Below are 17,556 nucleotides of genomic sequence, written 5' to 3'. Positions count from 1 at the left end.
TTTGGAAGAGCAGCCAGTGCTCTTAACTGCTGAGCCATCTCTCCAGCCCCCATCCAATAATTACTTTTGAGAGAAAAATAATTAATAATATAGGCCTAATGGTGCAGGCCTATAATCCTAGATACTTGGGAAGCTGAAGCAGGAGGGTTCCCAAGATCAAAGCCTATCTAGGCTACAGACCTGATTTAAGACCAGCCTGGTAAGTTAGCAAAACTCTCTCTCAAAAGAAAAAAAAGAGCCGGGCGGTGGTGGCGCACGCCTTTAATCCCAGCACTCGGGAGGCAGAGGCAGGCGGATCTCTGTGAGTTCGAGACCAGCCTGGTCTACAAGAGCTAGTTCCAGGACAGGCTCCAAAACCACAGAGAAACCCTGTCTCGAAAAAAAAACCAAAAAAAGAAAAAAGAAAAAAAAAAAGCTATCTTTATGCCAACAATATATTTAGAATGAGACTAGAAATAGTAATAGCTCTAATTTAAATTTCTTCAGCTCAGATTATCTCGAAAAACAAAAGAAAACAAGAAAAAAAATTGTTCAATAGCCAATTGTTAGTTTAAAAACAAAAATCTAGAGAACAGAAAGATGGCTAATGGGTAAAGGCACTTGCCACCCACGTCTAATGACCTGGGTTTGATTCCCCGAACCCATATGGTAAGAGAGTACTGACCTCCCTCCACATGTACCCTGTGGCATCCATGATCTGGCATGAACATCCTCCCCAACACTAATAATTTTAGAAAATTAATACATAGGCTGAAGATACAACTCAGTGGTAGACTGATTTTGAATATTTTAAGACAGGGTTTCTCTGCATAGCCCTGGCTGTCCTGTCACTTGCTCTATAGACCAGGCTGGTCTCAAACTCAGAGATTTGCCAGTCTCTACCTCCCAAGTGCTGGGATTAAAGGTGTGCCACCACCACCACCCAGCATAGACTGCTTACCTAACATGTACAAGGTCCTGAGTTCCATCTCCAGCATCACAAATTAAAAAGACCCAAATCTAGGAAAGTGGCTCCCTTGTACTTAGGAGGTTGAGGCAAGAGGAGAGCCTGTGCCACATAGTGAGTAACCAGCTTGAACTGTAGAGTGAGACTCTGTCTCAAAACAAATATATAGGCTGGAAAGGTAGTTCAATGATGGCTAGGAACATTAGTTGCTCTTAGCAGGGGACCTGGGTTCAATTCCCAGCATCTGCATGGTGGCTCATAACTATCTACAACTCCAGTTGGAGGAAATCTAAGCCCCCTTTCTGACCTGGTGCACATGGTGCACATGCAGGCAAAACATTCACACTCCTCAAATAAAATAAATATTTTTTAATTAAAAGCCAAAACCAAATATGTGTATGTTTATATTTTTATGAGGCATACATAGTATGCATACTTAGAATCTAGCACTCAGAAGCTAGAAGGCAGGAAGAACACAAATTCAAACTAGCCCGGGCTACACAGAAGACCCTGTCTCAAAAACAAAACAAAAAATATATGTGATGGCAGGTGGTGGTGATGCACACCTTTAATGCCAGCACTCAGGAGGCAGAGAACGATGGATCTCTGTGAGTTTGAGGCCAGCCTGGTCTACAAAGGGAGTTCCAGGACAAGCTCCAAAGCTACAGAGAAACCCTGTCTTGGGAAATATATATGTGTGTGTGTGTGTGTGTGTGTGTGACTATATCTGTGTGTGTGTGTGTTCACATTAAATTGTCAAAGCCTTTAAAAAGTGAACATGATCTTGGGAAAGTATCCACCATTCCATTAACAAAAGGTCTTTTAAATTATCCTGAAAGTTAATGACACTTTATTTTATAAATACCACTTAATTATCTAAAAGCTAAAATAAGAGAAGGGCATAGTTGCTTATGGCTGCAATCTCCACTTTAGGGAGGCTGAAGCAGTATGAATTCTAGAGCAGCCTGGATTACACTGCGAGGGGTCTGGAGAGATGGCTCAGGAGTTGAGCACTGGCTGCTGTTCCAAATGACCCAGGTTTGATTCCTAGCACCCACATGGCCATTCACAACCACCTTTAACCAGTTTAACTGCAGGAGATCTGATACCCTCTTCTGGCCTACATGGGCACTAGCCACACATGGCGCACAGACACACATGCAGGCAAAATACCCATACAAATAAAATAAAATGCAAAATATAGGCCATGTATGGTGGTATATGCCTCTCTAATCCTACCACTTGGTAAGCAAAGGCAGGCAGACCTTTATGAGAGTTCCAGGCCAATCAGGGTTACATAGTGAAACTCTATCTATAAAATAATAATTATTATTATTAAAGAAGTAAGGCTCAACTAGATGATTTTATAGGACGCTAAAGTCAGCTAACTTTCCAGGCAAAGAAGACACATCAGCTCCCACCAAGTCTGAGGCCTGAATACCTGGGGTGGTCCTCCCTGGAGAATAAGTAATTCCCGGACAGCTAATGGTTGGTAGACTTGATCCAAGATGTCTCTCAAGGCTCCCCTCGATAGGGCTCTTTCCTCTTCCGTTAAAACCTAAAAGATATGTGCACTTGGCTTTAGTGAAATACAGACCAGGCAGAAAACAGAAGGTAAGGTTTATTAAAACTCAAGAGGGGACAAGAGGAAGATGTCCCCTCTTAGTCCCTTCTGCAGTGAGGAGACTATGCTTGGCAACACTTCAGGTCCACTCTCCATCTCTCAGCTGCTCTGCTCTGGGCAGGGGGTGTGCTTACCTGCTGGTGACTGTGGAGCACACCTGCTTGCTGCTCCTCTCTCTTCTCTCCATGGGAGTGAGACAGAGCAGCGTACCTCTGCTGCCACAAGGCAGATGGCGCCAGTTTTCCAGGGCTCCTGAGACTGCATAAGCAGTAAGTGTGTCTGACTGGACTGCACTGATAGAGCTCCATCTTTGTTTAAAAGATCTCTCCACACCGGCACAAGTAGCCAGGTGGTGGTATATACCTTTGATCCCAGTGCTCAGGAGGGGTAGAGGGAGAGAGGGAGAAAGGGAGAGAGAGAGAGAAAGAAAGAGAGAGAGATCTCCACCTTTGTGTTTATGAACAACAGTAGTGATATTTTTACTTCACTGTGGAATTGCTTCTCTCCCTGCACCTTTATGTGGGTTCTGGGGATTAAACTCAGGTCACCAGGTATACATGGTAAACAACTCTACCCAATGAGCCATCTTTCTTTTTTTTTTTTTTTTTTTGGTTTTTCGAGACAGGGTTTCTCTGTGGCTTTGGAGCCTGTCCTGGAACTAGCTCTGTAGACCAGGCTGGTCTCAAACTCACAGAGATCCGCCTGCCTCTGCCTCCCAAGTGCTGGGATTAAAGGCATACGCCACTATCGCCCAGCCCAATGAGCCATCTTGCAACCCCCATATTTTGACTTTTCATCTCTTACTGGTTTTTTCTTCCATTCAGAACTCAACTATCAAAGAGGCATGAAGGTCGCTTTGTATACTTCTAATGCCCAACAGTACCATCCCCTTAGGTAATTGCCACTCACCGTCCATCAGGGTCCTGACTGCTAATTACCATGTAACACACCGAGATGTGGGTGCTATACAGAGCAGCTTCACAATGTACAATCATGGGCTGGCCCTGTCAACTCCTGAGCCAGCCTTTATACTGTGTTCTTTCAGTATGTTTGCCCTTTTTCTCCGTCTTGCCTGAGACCCTCGGGGCACTGAAGGGCCTCAAAAACAATGATGAGATGCCAACCACAGGCCATAGGCACTGCTGGTTCCGCCAGTGCTTTACCCTGAAGTAAAAAGCAGGTGTTCTGGTTTGGACACTGTTTAGTGACACTGCTTGGACATAGAGGCTTTTAGGTAAATACACAGGAAATGGTGTGTTGGGGTTACTACAGCTGTGATGAATACCAAGGAAGAAGCACAAGGGTGACCCAGCAGCTAAGAAAAGCGACAGCATAATGAGGCAGCACTAGGGCATTTGCTCACCCATGTGACCTTGACCCATTTATATTTTAATGGCAGTTTCTCTGGCTAGTTCCTGAGACTGGTCCACTAAGTGAAGACACAATGGTGTCCTATTTGTAAATCTTATCTCCTCAATTATTGTATGTTATCCATGTCTATTCTAGTTTGTTTTCTGTCAATTTGATAAAACACTGACCAAAAACAAGCTGGAGTGGAAAGAGCTTATTCTAAGGCTAACATTTCCAAGTCACTGTTCATCATTGAGGGAAGTCAGGGCAGGAACTAAAGCAGAAATCATGGAGAAACGTGTTTACTGGCTAGCTCTCTGTTTCTCTGCTCAGCTAGCTTTTGTTTACAGCCCAGGACCACCTGCCCAGTGATGATGCAGCCCACAGTGGACTGTGCTTTAGCATTAGATAGAAATTCTAGATCTTAGTGGGCAAGGTGGTGCACACCTTTAATCTCAGCACTTGGAAGGCAGAGGTAGGTGGGTCTCTGAGTTTGAGGTCTACAGAGTGAGTTCCAAGACAGCCAGAGCTACACAGAGAAACCCTGTCTCAAAAACCAGAAGGAGGAGGAGAAGGAGGAGGAGGAGGAGGAGGGAGGAAGGAATTCTAGATCCTTCAATCAGCACGTTCTAAACAACTAAGAAATGTATTCAGATCTTACGCAAGTACACACGCTATCGGTCATAGTCTCTCTTCTCTCTGTACATTTACCTCTTCCACGGGGGCTGGTGGTTTTCTTTTGGTTGGGCAGAACCCCAGCTGGCACAGACCTGCTGCAATATCTCCAAAATGGCGGCAGAAAATCAGACTCCCCAGAGATGCATGCTGAGCCAGGTCTAGGAGGACCCTGCAGCAGGTGTACAGTCTCTGGGTGGCATGGGGGGCAGCCTCCAGACGTACTACGTCTTGAACAACAGCTCCAAACTCAGTCCTGTGTTTCAGAGGGACTCCCACACCAGGCAGGAGGTAGGGGCAGACACCCAAGGTGACTACAAACTGCAGAACCGACTGGACGGTCTTCTGTTGGGAGACGCTTAGTGTATCCGGGCTGAGGGCAGGAGCAGCTTCAGGAGTCTTGGGGTTGGGTGTACCTGGACTAAAATCAGCTACAAGGCGTGTCATGGTTTCCTTCAAACACAGCAGCAGCAGCAGAATCTGAGAGGTGAAACTCCAGGTGATATCTTCGGAGCTCTGCAGCCACGTGGCCTTCCCAGCAGTTTCGTCTCTTAGGACTTTCAGCTTCTTCCACTGAGCATCCTTTAGAAACCTGGCCTCCAGCACAGACAGGTTAGATTTTAGGGTCTCCAGCAAGACATCATGCTTTGTGTTCTGTAGTGAACTTGAGCCCGATCCTTTTGAAGGAGAAAAAAAGGGGAAATAATGAACCAAGAAAACAAATGAGATTTTCTTCTGTATGGGACATACTGCCCACTCCAGCCAGGAGATGGCCCATGAAAAAGGGAAAAGTTGGGGTGCTGTGGATGAGATTGTTAGGCAGCTGGAAAATGCTTTTGTGGGGGAGTCTTTCTGTGGTGCTATGCGACTGTTCTGCCACTGAGCTGCACTCCTAACCTCAAACCTTAAAAAGAAAAAAAAAAATCTATGGGCCGTCACGATGGCTCAGTGGGTAGAGCACATGACGAGTTCCATCCCAGAGCCCACATGGTGAAAGGAAAGAACTGACTTCTGAAAATTGTCCTCTGACCTCCACATCCATGCTATGGCATGTGTATGCCCACACCAACACAAGCATACACGCCCACACAGTAATAAAATAAAACTTTTTTTTTTTTTGGTTTTTCGAGACAGGGTTTCTCTGTGGTTTTCGAACTCACAGAGATCCGCCTGCCTCTGCCTCCCGAGTGCTGGGATTAAAGGCGTGCGCCACCACCGCCCGGCCTAAAATAAAACATTTTAATCTATGGTAGATGCATGGTATTATAAATTTATCCAAACTACACATCAGGAAAACTAATGCAACCATGTAAACCATGAACTTAGGTTAATAACAGTGTTTGAACACTGCTCACCACCTGTAACAAATGTATCACATTAAGGCATGTTAATAAGAGGGGAACGGGGATTCCAGTGGATAATGGAGCGAGCACACGGAAATGTTCTCAGTTTCCTCTTTCTCTGTGACCCGAAAGCTGTAATCAACTATATCAGAGTGTTTGGGAAGCAGGGGCAAGAAGATCCTTGAGTATCAGGCCAGCCTGGGATGGCTTAAAAACCACATACACATACAGAGAGAGAGAGAGAGAGGTGCATGCACACACACACACAGACGTGTATACGCACTCACACAGAGAGACATGCATGCGCACTCACACACAGAGAGAGACGTGCATACGCACTCACACACACACACATATGCTCACAGTCACACACATAAACGGTATTCTCTAGATGCTAGGGTTTCCTGTGTTTTTCTTCTTACTTTCTTCTTTTTTTAATGTGTGTGTATACATGTGTGTGGGTACACAAGCATCTGTGTGTGAAGGCTGGAATTCAATATCAGTTGTCTTCCTAAATCGCTCTAACTTATTTTTTGAAACAGGGTTTCTCTCTGAACCTAAAGCTCATCAATTTGGCTAGACTGGCTGGCCAGAGAGTCCTGAGGATCCCTTTCTTTCTTTCTGTCTCCTGATGCTGAGATTACAGCTCAAACTGTGCTACCCTCAGTTTTTTTCCCCCCAGAGACAAGGTTTCTCTGTGTAGTCTTGGTTGTCCTGTAGACCAGGCTAGTATTGAACTCACAGAGACCCACCTGTCTCTGCCTCCCAAGTGCAGGGTTAAAGACATGCATCACTAACACCGAGCTGCTGTCCCCAGCTTTTACATGGGTGCTGGGGACCCAAACTCATTTGCACAGCAAGCATATTACTAAGTGAGCCATCTGCCCAGAGCTTTTCTTTTTTTCACTTAATTACATTTAAATTTTTCTGTAGTAAGTCACATTGCTTCTATACATAAAAAGTTATTTAATGGTTATAAAACTATGTAATATATATGTGTATATATATATATATATATATATATATATATATATATATTCATTTCCATAGAAAGTAAAAACAGTATTTCCCAGAATTCTGGTAATGGTAACAGCTAGGTAATGAGATTAAAGTACTTTTTTATTTTCTTCTTTCAGTTTCCCTCCTTTTGTCTACCGTTTATATATAGTAAAGACCAAATGCTCTTATAAAAAAGAACAGGGGCTGGGCAGTGGTGGTGCATGCCTTTAATCCCAGCACTTGGGAGGAAGAGGCAGGCAGATCTTAGTGAGTTTGAGGTCACCCTAATCTACAAAGCGAATCCTAGAACAGCCAGGATGGTTACACAGAGAAACCCTGTCTCGAAAAACAAAAAAACAAAATAATAATAATAATAAAATAAATAAAAGAGAAACAGTTAGAACAATGTTCTTCAGAGTAATGAGACAGGGCTGGAGAGATGGCTTAGTCGTAAAGAATATCTTCTGAGTACACAATCTTGAGGACCTGTGTTTGCATCCCAACACACATGTAACGAGCCCAGGCGTGTGGCCTATGCCTGTCACCCTAGTTCTAAATTGGATGGAAACAGTAGGATTCCCAGAGCTCACCGGCTTCAGCCTAACCAAGAAAAACATGAGCCCTAAAATCCGAAAGAGACCTTGCCTCAAAAGAAAAAGCAGAGAGAGATAGAGGATGACCTGAAGCCCTCGTCTTGCTTCAGTATACACACACACACACATACACACATGTACCAATATGTGTGCATACACACACACAAACACATACAAACTTACATGTAAATGAATAAATCTAAAAATTTTTTCTTAAAAAAGAATAGTGAGGGGTTGGAGAGATGGCTCAGAGGTTAAGAGCATTGTCTCCTCTTCCAAAGGTCCTGAGTTCAATTCCCAGCAACCACATGGTGGCTCACAACCATCTGGCCTGGTGCCCTCTTCTGGCCTGCAGGCATACACACAGACAGAATATTGTATACATAATAAATAAATAAATATTTTAAAAAAAGAATAGTGAGAAACAGCTGGATGAAGTGGTTTATATCTGTGGTCCTAGCATTTGGGAGACTATAGGATAACATTGGAAGGTTATCATGAAGTAGGAGCTAACCTGGGCTATAAATGAGACCTATGGATGGGTTTGGGAATATGAATATGAGAATCAGTATTCCTGTCTCTGCTTCCCTGGTACTAAGATTACAGGTACAAACTACTGCCCTCGGCCTTTTTTTACATGAGTGCTGGGGACCCAAACTCAGGTCCTCATGCTTACATAACAAACACATTACTAAATGAGCCATCTGCCCAGTAGGGTTTTTTTTTTATTACATTTAAATTTTTCTATAGTAAATCATGCTACTTCTGTACATAAAAAAATATTTAAAGATTATAAAACTAGGGCTGCCCAGGCCAAGTAGCATTGAAATGTGGTTCCTTCAGCAAATGTACACCTATCAGGAAACACGAGCCTGTAGCCACTAACCAACATTCAGGTCAGCAGTCAATCTCTCCGTGACTCCCTATGGTACATGATTTCTGTGGCCAGGCATGAAGTACAAAGGCTCTGATTTAAAGCAAGAGCTTGTGGAGTTCTGCCCGGGGCCTTGTGATACAGCAGTCGGCCCTGCCCTCTACTGGTAAAAATGATAAGTAAAACATACCTGAATATGTGGGCTCTTCTTTTTCAACAGCAAAGCCCACCTCCCTCCCCAGCTTGGTTTTAAAGTGTCTCACTACTTGGTCTGGCCTCTGCCTCCTGAGTGCTAGGATTAGAGGCATGTACCATGCCTGATACTAAAGTATTTCCTAAAATAAAAGACCCTGGTTGCCGAGATGTCTCAAGGACAAAAAAATTCCATAATAACTGTCCTAGTTTGATTGTTGTGATAAACACCATGACCAAAAGCAACTTGGGGAGGAAGGGTTTTGGTTTTGGTTTTGTTTGTTTGTTTGTTTTGTTTTGGCTTACAGGTTAAAGTTCGGCATCTAGGGATACCAAGGCAAAAACTCGTGTCAAGAATTGAAGCAAAAGTCACGGAGAACTGCTGCTTACTGGCTTGCTCTCCACGGCCTGCCCACCTTACTTTTTATACAACCATGGACCAGCTGCCCAGGGGTGGCACCGCCTACAGTGTGACCTCCCACATCAATCATTAATGAAGAAAATGCACCACAGACAAGCCTACAGGTCAATCTAATGGAGGCATTTTCTCATTGAGGTTCCCTTTTGGCTTGTATCAAGTTAGAGGGAGGGAGGGACAGAGGGAGATAGATAGATAGATAGATAGATAGATAGATAGATAGATAGATAGATAACTGAAAACTGACTAGAACAGAAACACTGAGACAGGGCTGGGGATCTACAGAGGTACACATGTCAGGTCCTAAGTTTTGTCTCCAGCATCACACACAAAAAGAGATTTAAACGTGTAAAATAATGCTGCTCTCCCTCAGCTATTTCTCCTTTAACATGTCCTTACAAGGTAGACTAGAGATGTACATCTGTTACTGTAGCACTTGGAAGGATGGGGCAGAAAGATTGTTTCAAGTCGAGGCCAGCCTGGTCTACACAGTAAATTCTAGGATAGCTTTAGCAAAAGAATAAGACCTGCCCCATCCACGCCCCCCAATCTACCCTCACCAAAAAAAAAAAAAAAAAAAAAAGAGGCGGGTGAGTGGCACAGCATTGCAATCTGAGAACTTGGGGGCAGACGCAGGCAAATCCCCAAAGTCTGAGGCCAACATGTTCTACACAGCAAGTGCCAAGAGCACATAGCTAGACCCTGTCTCAAATACATACGCATGCATGCATTGCAGCAGTAAACTAAACTGGTAGAGCATGTGTAAGTACAGACCTGAGATTTGATGCCCAGAACCAAAACCAAACAGAATAAGAAAAGTCAGTCTGGGAAGAAAAAAAAAAAAAAGCCAGGGGCTGGAGAGATGGCTCAGTGGTTAAGAGCATTGCCTGCTCTTCCAAAGGTCCTGAGTTCAATTCCCAGCAACCACATGGTGGCTCACAACCATCTCTAATGAGGTCTGGTGCCCTCTTCTGGCCTGCAGGCATACACGCAGACAGAATATTGTATACATAATAAATAAATAAATATTTAAAAAAAAAAAAAGCCAGGCAGTGATGGTGCACACCTTAAAAAAGTTATTTAAATTAAAAATGAAAAGAGAAAAGCAGCATCCCGATTCACACAGTACATACATATACGACATGGTATAATTTTGGAGGGATGGAGATAATGCTCAATGGCTGAGAGTACTGGACGCTCTTTCAGAGACCCAAATTGGGTTCCCAGCACCCACATAAAGGAGTTCATTGCCTCATGAGACTCCATTTCCAAGGGATCTAATGCCCTCTTCTGGTCTTCGTGGGCATCTACACACATGCATATACACACAGGTATACACATACACATAAATAAAAATAAAGTAAATATTTTTAAAAGATTTATTTATTTTGGGCTGGAAAGATGGCTCAGGGGTTAAGTGCACTGGCTGCTCTTCCAGAAGACCTGAGTTCAATTCCCAGCAACGACATGGTGGCTCACAACCACCTGTAATAAGATCTGGTGCCCTCTTTTGGTGCCCAGGCATACATGCAGACAAAAAACACTGTATACATAAAAATAATTTTTTTTTCTTGTTTTTTTCGAGACAGGGTTTCTCTGTAGCTTTTGGAGCCTGTCCTGGAACTAGCTCTTGTAGACCTCGAACTCACAGAGATCCGCCTGCCTCTTTTTTTCTTTTAATATAGGAGTTGGAGGGATGGTTGTTCGTTAAGACCACTGACTGCTCTTGAGAGAACTGGGGTTCAGGTTCCAGTACCCACGTGACAGCTCACAACTGCCTGTAACTCCAGCTCCAGGTAATCCGACCCCTTCTTAGGGCCTCTGTGGCCTCCTGCATGCATATGGCGCACACAAACACACTCATAGAAATAGGTACACACACATATTCATAGGACTAATAAATAATAACATCTATATTTTGTCATTGACTCTTTTTGTTGTTTCTTTTCAAGACAGAATTTGTCTGTGTAACCCTGGCTGTCCTAGAACTAACTCACTCTGTAGACCAGGCTGGACTCAAACCCAGATTCTTCTTCCTCTGCCTCCAGAGTGCTGGGACACCACTGCCCAGCTGCCATAGACTCTTATTTGAGGCGTATAGTATATTCATCATGCTTTTAGTGAAAGAAACTGCACTTATTCGTTTTACTTTGGGCAATTCCCAATGTACCTAAGCCTTGGCACCTTCCTCTGCAAAATGAATGCAAGCACTTCCTATGTCAGGAGACTAAAGGATATCACATAGACGGAACACTGCGGGACTGCCACTTAGTAGGCTTTCATCTGTGACTAACTTCTTTTCGCTTCCCTCTAGTCCAGGGTAACGTTTGGGATCGCCTTTTGAAGCAGAGATCATTCACCTGACATGTGCCTTTACCTTGACAGTTCAAACTCCCCACACCATACATACTGATTTTGTAAGTAGGGCCTTATTTCTTCCCCGCTTCCCTACATTTCCAGATAGCACCGGACGCTCTATTCTGAATAATTTGCCGTAGTCCGAGAAGGAGATTGGGCAGAACTGTGTTCTAGGTTCAAGGTTGGCTCACTAATATGCCCACGTGATTTGGGGCGTGAGGTCCAGGACAGCCTTAACTAGAGGGTGATACCCTGTCTAAAAGAAAGAAAACCAAACCAAACAAAAAAGGTGCATGGTGATGCCTGCCTAGCCCCACCACTTGAGAGGCAAAGGCAGTCAAACCACCACAAACTAGGACGAGACAGGAAGGGCAGCGCAAGGTGTCACCATTCCCTCGGTGCCTTCAGATTCTAAATTGGGAAGGGTCAACCCAACACAAAAGACTAGAAGATGTCACTGTACATCCCTGATACCAGAATAGAAACCCCTAAACATCTTCCTCAAACTCAGCCAAAATGCCCCTGCTCCGCATCTCCGGGTCACTTGGCATTTTGCACAGATCTCGAGGGTGCCCGCAGCCCTCTGGCGGCTCAGACCTCACATTACACCTGTGTGAAAGTGTCGCCACAGTCCCCGCTTCTGAGCGGGGCTGGAGCCAACAGTGAGGCGCGATGGACCTCGGCCGGTATCAGCATTCAACGGATCGCGGGCCCTGCGGAGCTTTAGTTTGCTTAAGTTTTAAGTGAGACTGGACAGGGCCCAAACGACCCTAGAAGTGGGCCAGAGAACCCGGGAGGGCCTGAGGGGAGCATGCTGTGGCAGCCAAGGAGACGTCTCCCGCGGCCCCGCGAGCCTCAGGGCCAGCCTCGTGCCAAGATTCGTCCTCTCACCTCCCGGGCTCAGCAGCAGCTTCAACGCTTCCAGAATCGGTTCCAGACCACATGTTTCCAGAAGTCCGCTCGGCGCAGCCGCCGCCGGTTGCGGAGCCGCCATGATTGGAGCGGAGCTCGGCTCCTGAGATGCGCTCTGACGCACTAGTGGACCAGCGTGGCCGCCATGTTGAGTGTGGCGGGCGGCGTGCCCGAGGCCGGGGGCGGGGCCTGCTCTGCCGGGAACGCCCCTTCCCTGTAACTGCTTTTTCTGGTCTCCTTTTTTCCTCTCAGCATGATGAGAAACAAAACACGGTTTCTTGTGTTGCTCTTTCAGAAGACCCAAATTCAATTCCCAGAACCCATATCGGTCACCAGCCTGTAACCCAGGTTCGCGGGAAATATAAAACCTCAGATGCACACAAAAACACGCACAAGCATAATTTAAAATGTTCTTTAAAAGAAAATATATTAGCCGGGCGGTGGTGGCGCACGCCTTTAATCCCAGCACTCGGGAGGCAGAGGCAGGCGGATCTCTGTGAGTTCGAGGCCAGCCTGGTCTACAAAGGGAGTTCCAGGACAGGCTCCAAAGCTACAAAGAAACCCTGTCTCGAAAAACCAAAAAAAAAAAAAAAAAAAAAAAGACCAAGAGCAAAACACACTGATTTTCACTAGGATCCAGTCATTTTATTTGCTGCATTCACTTTATCAGCTCCAGGGGTGGATGCAGGCTGTGTCCATGTATATAGCATAAGAGGCCATGCCCCAGTAGGCAGATAATCACAAGCGGTAGGTCTTCCTACAGCACCCAGTACCACAAAAAGCATACACTTAAAACGAAGGAAAGACAGAGGATAGTTCTGTGGTTAAGTGCATACTGCTCTTCCGGGACTCAGTTTCAGTTTCTAACGCACACACACCCCCAGAGGTTGGCACACAATCGCCTCTTACTAGCTGTAGAGGATCTGAAACCTCTGACCTCCATGGACACCAGCATTCACATATACACTCACAATCTTATTTGGTGGGTGGTTCAAAACATGGTCTGTGTGTGTAGCCCTGGAGGTAATGGAACTCCCTCTGTAGCCCAGGCTGGCCTCAAACTCAGAAATCTGCCTGCCTCTGCCTCCCGAGTGCTGGGATTAAAGGTGTGAGCCACCACCGCCCAGCTCACACACATTTTTAAAAAAAACTAAAAGCTAAATTAAAAAATTTACGGGGCTGGAGAGATGGCTCAGAGGTTAAGAGCACTGACTGCTCTTCCAAAGGTCCTGAGTTCAATTCCCAGCAACCACATGGTGGCTCACAGCCATCTGTAGTGAGATCTGGTGCCCTCTTCTGGCCAGCAAGCATACAGACAGACAGAACACTATACATAATAAATCTTAAAAAAAAATTTAAAAAAGGGTAAGCATTACTAAGCTGGGGGTACATCTGAATGGTTGGACCCTTGTCTAGCAAGCTCAGAGCCCTAGGTTCAAGCTCTAGTGTCATGGAATGGGGGAAGAGAGTGGAAGGGAATTGATAAATGTCTCTCAGGATGAGGCCACACCATATTCACGCAGAATCGCTGCCTCCACTATCAAGAAATATTTACTGACCACAGAGGAAACTGTGGGTTTGCTTCTGTCCCACTGACCTTGGCACTTCTTGCTCTTCAGAGGCCACTCTGAGCAGCTTGGCCTTATGCGTGCATTTCCCCCCAGGCAGAAGGAATGAAAGCGCAGAGAAGTCATTTCAGCTGCAAGCTCCCTTCTCCATGGTTTGGCTCCTTCCCGCCACCCTCCCCCTGAGACAGGGTTTCTGTTTGTAGACCAAGCTGGCCTTGAACTCAGAGAGCCATCTGCCTCTGCCTCTGCCTCCCCAGTACTGGGATTCTGAGCTCACCTCCTTTGTCTTTTTGTCTCAGTTGGAATTCTGGTAGAGTCAAATCAATCGAACGTCACAACAGTTTAACAAAACTCTTTAATAAAATTTATAAAAATGTATCTTAGAACAGTTTTAATCGTTTACCTTTCCACTCCCCACAAAATACAAAATTATCAGTACCCACACACATATACACTCAAACTACATACAAGTGACACTCTACACTGACTACAGTGGACATTTAAACTACAGAGAAATCAACAGTTCTCACAGTTGATTGCAGTCATTATTTTCTTCCAAAAAAATAGTCACGAGTAAAGCACTTTTAACAAAATTCTCTCCAGTGGTTATCAAAAAGCTGAAATTTGCATTTTGAATTAAAAGACTCAAATCAAGGACCTCGCCCCCTTTCTCCCATTGGAACAGTGCTTCTTCCTGCTTCTACGAGAAAATGCACAATTTCTGACAGTCTCCGTTTTCTATGCATACTTGGCCCAACTCAGCCAGCATTTTCCATAGCTACCATCAAAAGCAGGCATTGGAAGGGCACGCTTCCTGGGCTTCAGGAATGCGCAGAAAAGGACTCCAGCCAGAAAGCACATGGTGAGACCCCTCTATTCTTCCAGAAGTTTTCTGAGAAAGAGTTCAAGCCTCACCATCAGCGTGTGAGCTGGCCAGGCACCGTGACACGCGTGCTGCCCACAAGCCAGTCTCTTGCATTTCTGTCTTTGGCTGCAGCACGCTGGGCGCTGGGGAGTCTCAGAGCACACGGCTCTTTTACGTTGGTGTGAAGGAAGCATAAGAAACCAACGGGGGCCTGCAAGCCTTCCTGCTAGCTGTGGTTACAGCTCCCTGCAGAGAACTGAAGCAACACATCCCACAGCGACTCCGCACAAGGAATGCCCATTTCAAGTGAGAAATCCGGAGGTGAGGAAGGAAAACCACGAAGGTCTTTAAATCACACAATATCCCCTTCAGTCGCACCCCTACCACGATACCTGTCTCTCACCACAAAAAGACCCAGTCACTTCCGCATCATAGAATATAGCACCTGGACAGGGCAGCAGAATTCAGGAGCATAAGTGGGTATGAGAATATAGAACACAAATATAATAACTGTGGGAAAGTACACAATTTAAAGATTTTAGTGTGGGGTGAAGGGCTTGGAACTTGCCTAGATCCCTAGCTCAAAAACAAAAACAAACCATTTCCTATACACAATGAAAGAGAAATAGGGCAGACCCTCTCCCCTATCTCTTAAACATAAAAAAAACTGCCAGTGCTAGCTGGCCCTTCTGAGGCTCGAATTGTCATTCTGAAATAAAAAACACTCAACTGGGGCAATAGGCCGGTGACAAGAGGACTCGCCTCTCACTGTAAAGCCCCATATTCATCCCATCCACGGAAAAGGAGAGAAAAATTAAAATAAGGAGAGGGTGGGCCTGTGACTCAGTGGCAGAGTTCAAATTTCAGACCTGTAAAAATAAAACTGATTTCAAGAACAAATGACAACCATTCTAACACAGTAGACTGGTAGAGTGAGGCCACTATGCAAACCGCATCTCAAATCAGTCTCTCTTTTTACAAACTTGGGGAAGGAGCCAAAAGGCCACTGGCAACATTATTGTGAATCTTCCATGGCTGCACCCAGGGGCTCCTCTCTAGTCTCCTAGTCATCCTCGCCGCCACCGTACATATCAGCCAGCTTCTTGAAGCGGTTGCCCCACTCGTTCAGATAGTCGTAGTCCTGGTCCTGATCAGACTCGGAGGAGTTAAGTGAGCTCAGGCTAGCAGCTTCGGAACCACTCCCCTCATAGTCAAACACCAGCAGAGAGTCGTAAGGGGGTGCCGTGGGGTCGCTGTCAGCTGCCTTCAGATTCTAAAGGGAAGAACACCATATTTATTATAACGTGCATCAACACAGAAGGACAAGTCACAGAATGTTTCTTCCGGGGGACAGCTGCCTGTCAGGATGGGATCCCCAGAAACCAAAGCAAGGATCCCAAACCGCTGATCAGAATGGACAGAGGCTAAAAACAATGAGATTAGCTCAGAAGATTCTCAAAGGCTAGATGCCAAACTGTCATTGTTAAAGGCTAACTCTGAAAGGTGAAGTTGAAGGATCAGGAATTTAAAGTCATCTTCTACGTGGTGGTTTGAATGAAAATGACACCCATAGGCCCATACAGAGTGGCATTATTAGGTGTGGCTTTGCTGGAGTAGTGTGACCTTCTTGGAGGAGGTGTGTCATTGTGGGGGGTAGGCTTTAAGGTCTCTTATGCTCAAGCTATGCCCAACGTGAGACAGACTCCTTCTAATACTTCTGCCATCCTGGTCTACGTAGGGAGTAAAAAGGCTTCTGGGGTTATGTAGTCTTGAATGCTTGGTCCCAAGTTAGAACTGCTTGAAAGGATTAGTAGGTATGGCCTTTGTTGCAGGTGTCATGGAGAATAGAATTTAAAAGACCAGCCATTTCTAATAAGCTCCCTTTGCCTCTCTCTCTCTCTGTCTCTGCCTTCTGCTTGTAGATGAAAATGTGAACCCTCAACTGCTCCAGCCACGCATGCCCGCCTGTTGCCATGCTCCCTGCCACGACAGTCATGGACTCTAACCCTCTGGAGTCCCTCGTTAGACTCTTCTGAAAGCTGCCTTGACCTCAGTGCAGCAACAGAAAAGACAGACACCAAGATTATGGAGCAGGAAAGTCAAACTAAGTCTGCAGTACAACTTCTTTTAGTTCTACGAAGTCTTTGTAAGTAGATTTTGGTTTTGTCTCAAGGATCTAGACAAGCAGACACCATAAGGCAAGAATTCGAAGGTTCTCACAGGAATTTCTCCTTGGTTTCCAAGTTAAGAGATGAACCGTGCCCTGGCTCACAGCTTTGCCTACTTACTTCATCGATGAAGTTCCCGATTTCATCAGGATTGGCTGGTCGGGGACGATACTGGGGCATGCTCAGGTGGCTGGGAGCCACATCATTTCGAATCACTTCAGGTCGGGCATCCAGCCCCCTATGCAACTGGCTCAAATCAAAGTCCTAGAGAAGAGCAGAGACATGGCAGCAAGTGAAAAAGAAGTGGGTGCATGGGCGGGGCTTTTTTACTTCTCGGCATCGCAGGCTGTGCCACTGGAAAACCCAAAACTACCCTTTGTGCGGTGTTTACCAACACGTGCCCAAAAGCATATGAAATGTCCGTTTCCAAAATTCAGAGTCTTTCACTTACAGTGAAAGAAAGAGACCACTTGGGGATTCTATGAATGCAAACTTCTGTGTCTTATTCATTTCACAGGGCATGACTATTGGATTATTATTGCTTGGCAAATTTTACTCAGTCCTCCCCAACCATAGCTGATCTTGCCTGTTAACAGTGGACTCTGTCATGTGAGGGGCTCAGCTAACAAGACAGCAAGTGATGCATGCCTACTGGAGCCCGTATCAATTAG

The 17,556-nt window shown here is 45.4% G+C and overlaps 2 protein-coding genes across 2 annotated transcripts in view; both read right to left on the bottom strand.

Annotated features, from left to right (window-relative positions):
- The window catches only part of Tango6 (transport and golgi organization 6 homolog), a 169,836-nt gene extending 157,418 nt beyond the window's left edge, over positions 1 to 12,418 (bottom strand). The window contains exons 1-3 of the mRNA XM_057754076.1: positions 12,264 to 12,418; positions 4,632 to 5,272; positions 2,388 to 2,504 (exon numbers count right to left, since the gene is read on the bottom strand). Of these exons, the coding sequence (XP_057610059.1) occupies positions 2,388 to 2,504; positions 4,632 to 5,272; positions 12,264 to 12,366 (861 nt within the window). The 5' untranslated portion in view covers positions 12,367 to 12,418. The remainder of the gene's footprint in view (positions 1 to 2,387; positions 2,505 to 4,631; positions 5,273 to 12,263) is intronic.
- Positions 12,419 to 14,195: 1,777 nt separating this feature from the next.
- Cdh1 (cadherin 1) overlaps positions 14,196 to 17,556 on the bottom strand; it is a 71,293-nt gene continuing 67,932 nt past the window's right edge. Inside the window, exons 15-16 of the mRNA XM_057754017.1 lie at positions 17,006 to 17,149; positions 14,196 to 15,990 (exon numbers count right to left, since the gene is read on the bottom strand). Coding sequence (XP_057610000.1) covers positions 15,781 to 15,990; positions 17,006 to 17,149 — 354 coding nt within the window. The 3' untranslated portion in view covers positions 14,196 to 15,780. The remainder of the gene's footprint in view (positions 15,991 to 17,005; positions 17,150 to 17,556) is intronic.

The sequence above is a fragment of the Chionomys nivalis genome, chromosome 21 (genome assembly GCF_950005125.1).
Source record: "Chionomys nivalis chromosome 21, mChiNiv1.1, whole genome shotgun sequence".
NCBI lineage: Eukaryota > Metazoa > Chordata > Mammalia > Rodentia > Cricetidae > Chionomys > Chionomys nivalis.
Note: the sequence above shows the minus strand (reverse complement) of the source record. Positions and strands in the feature narration are given on the sequence as shown.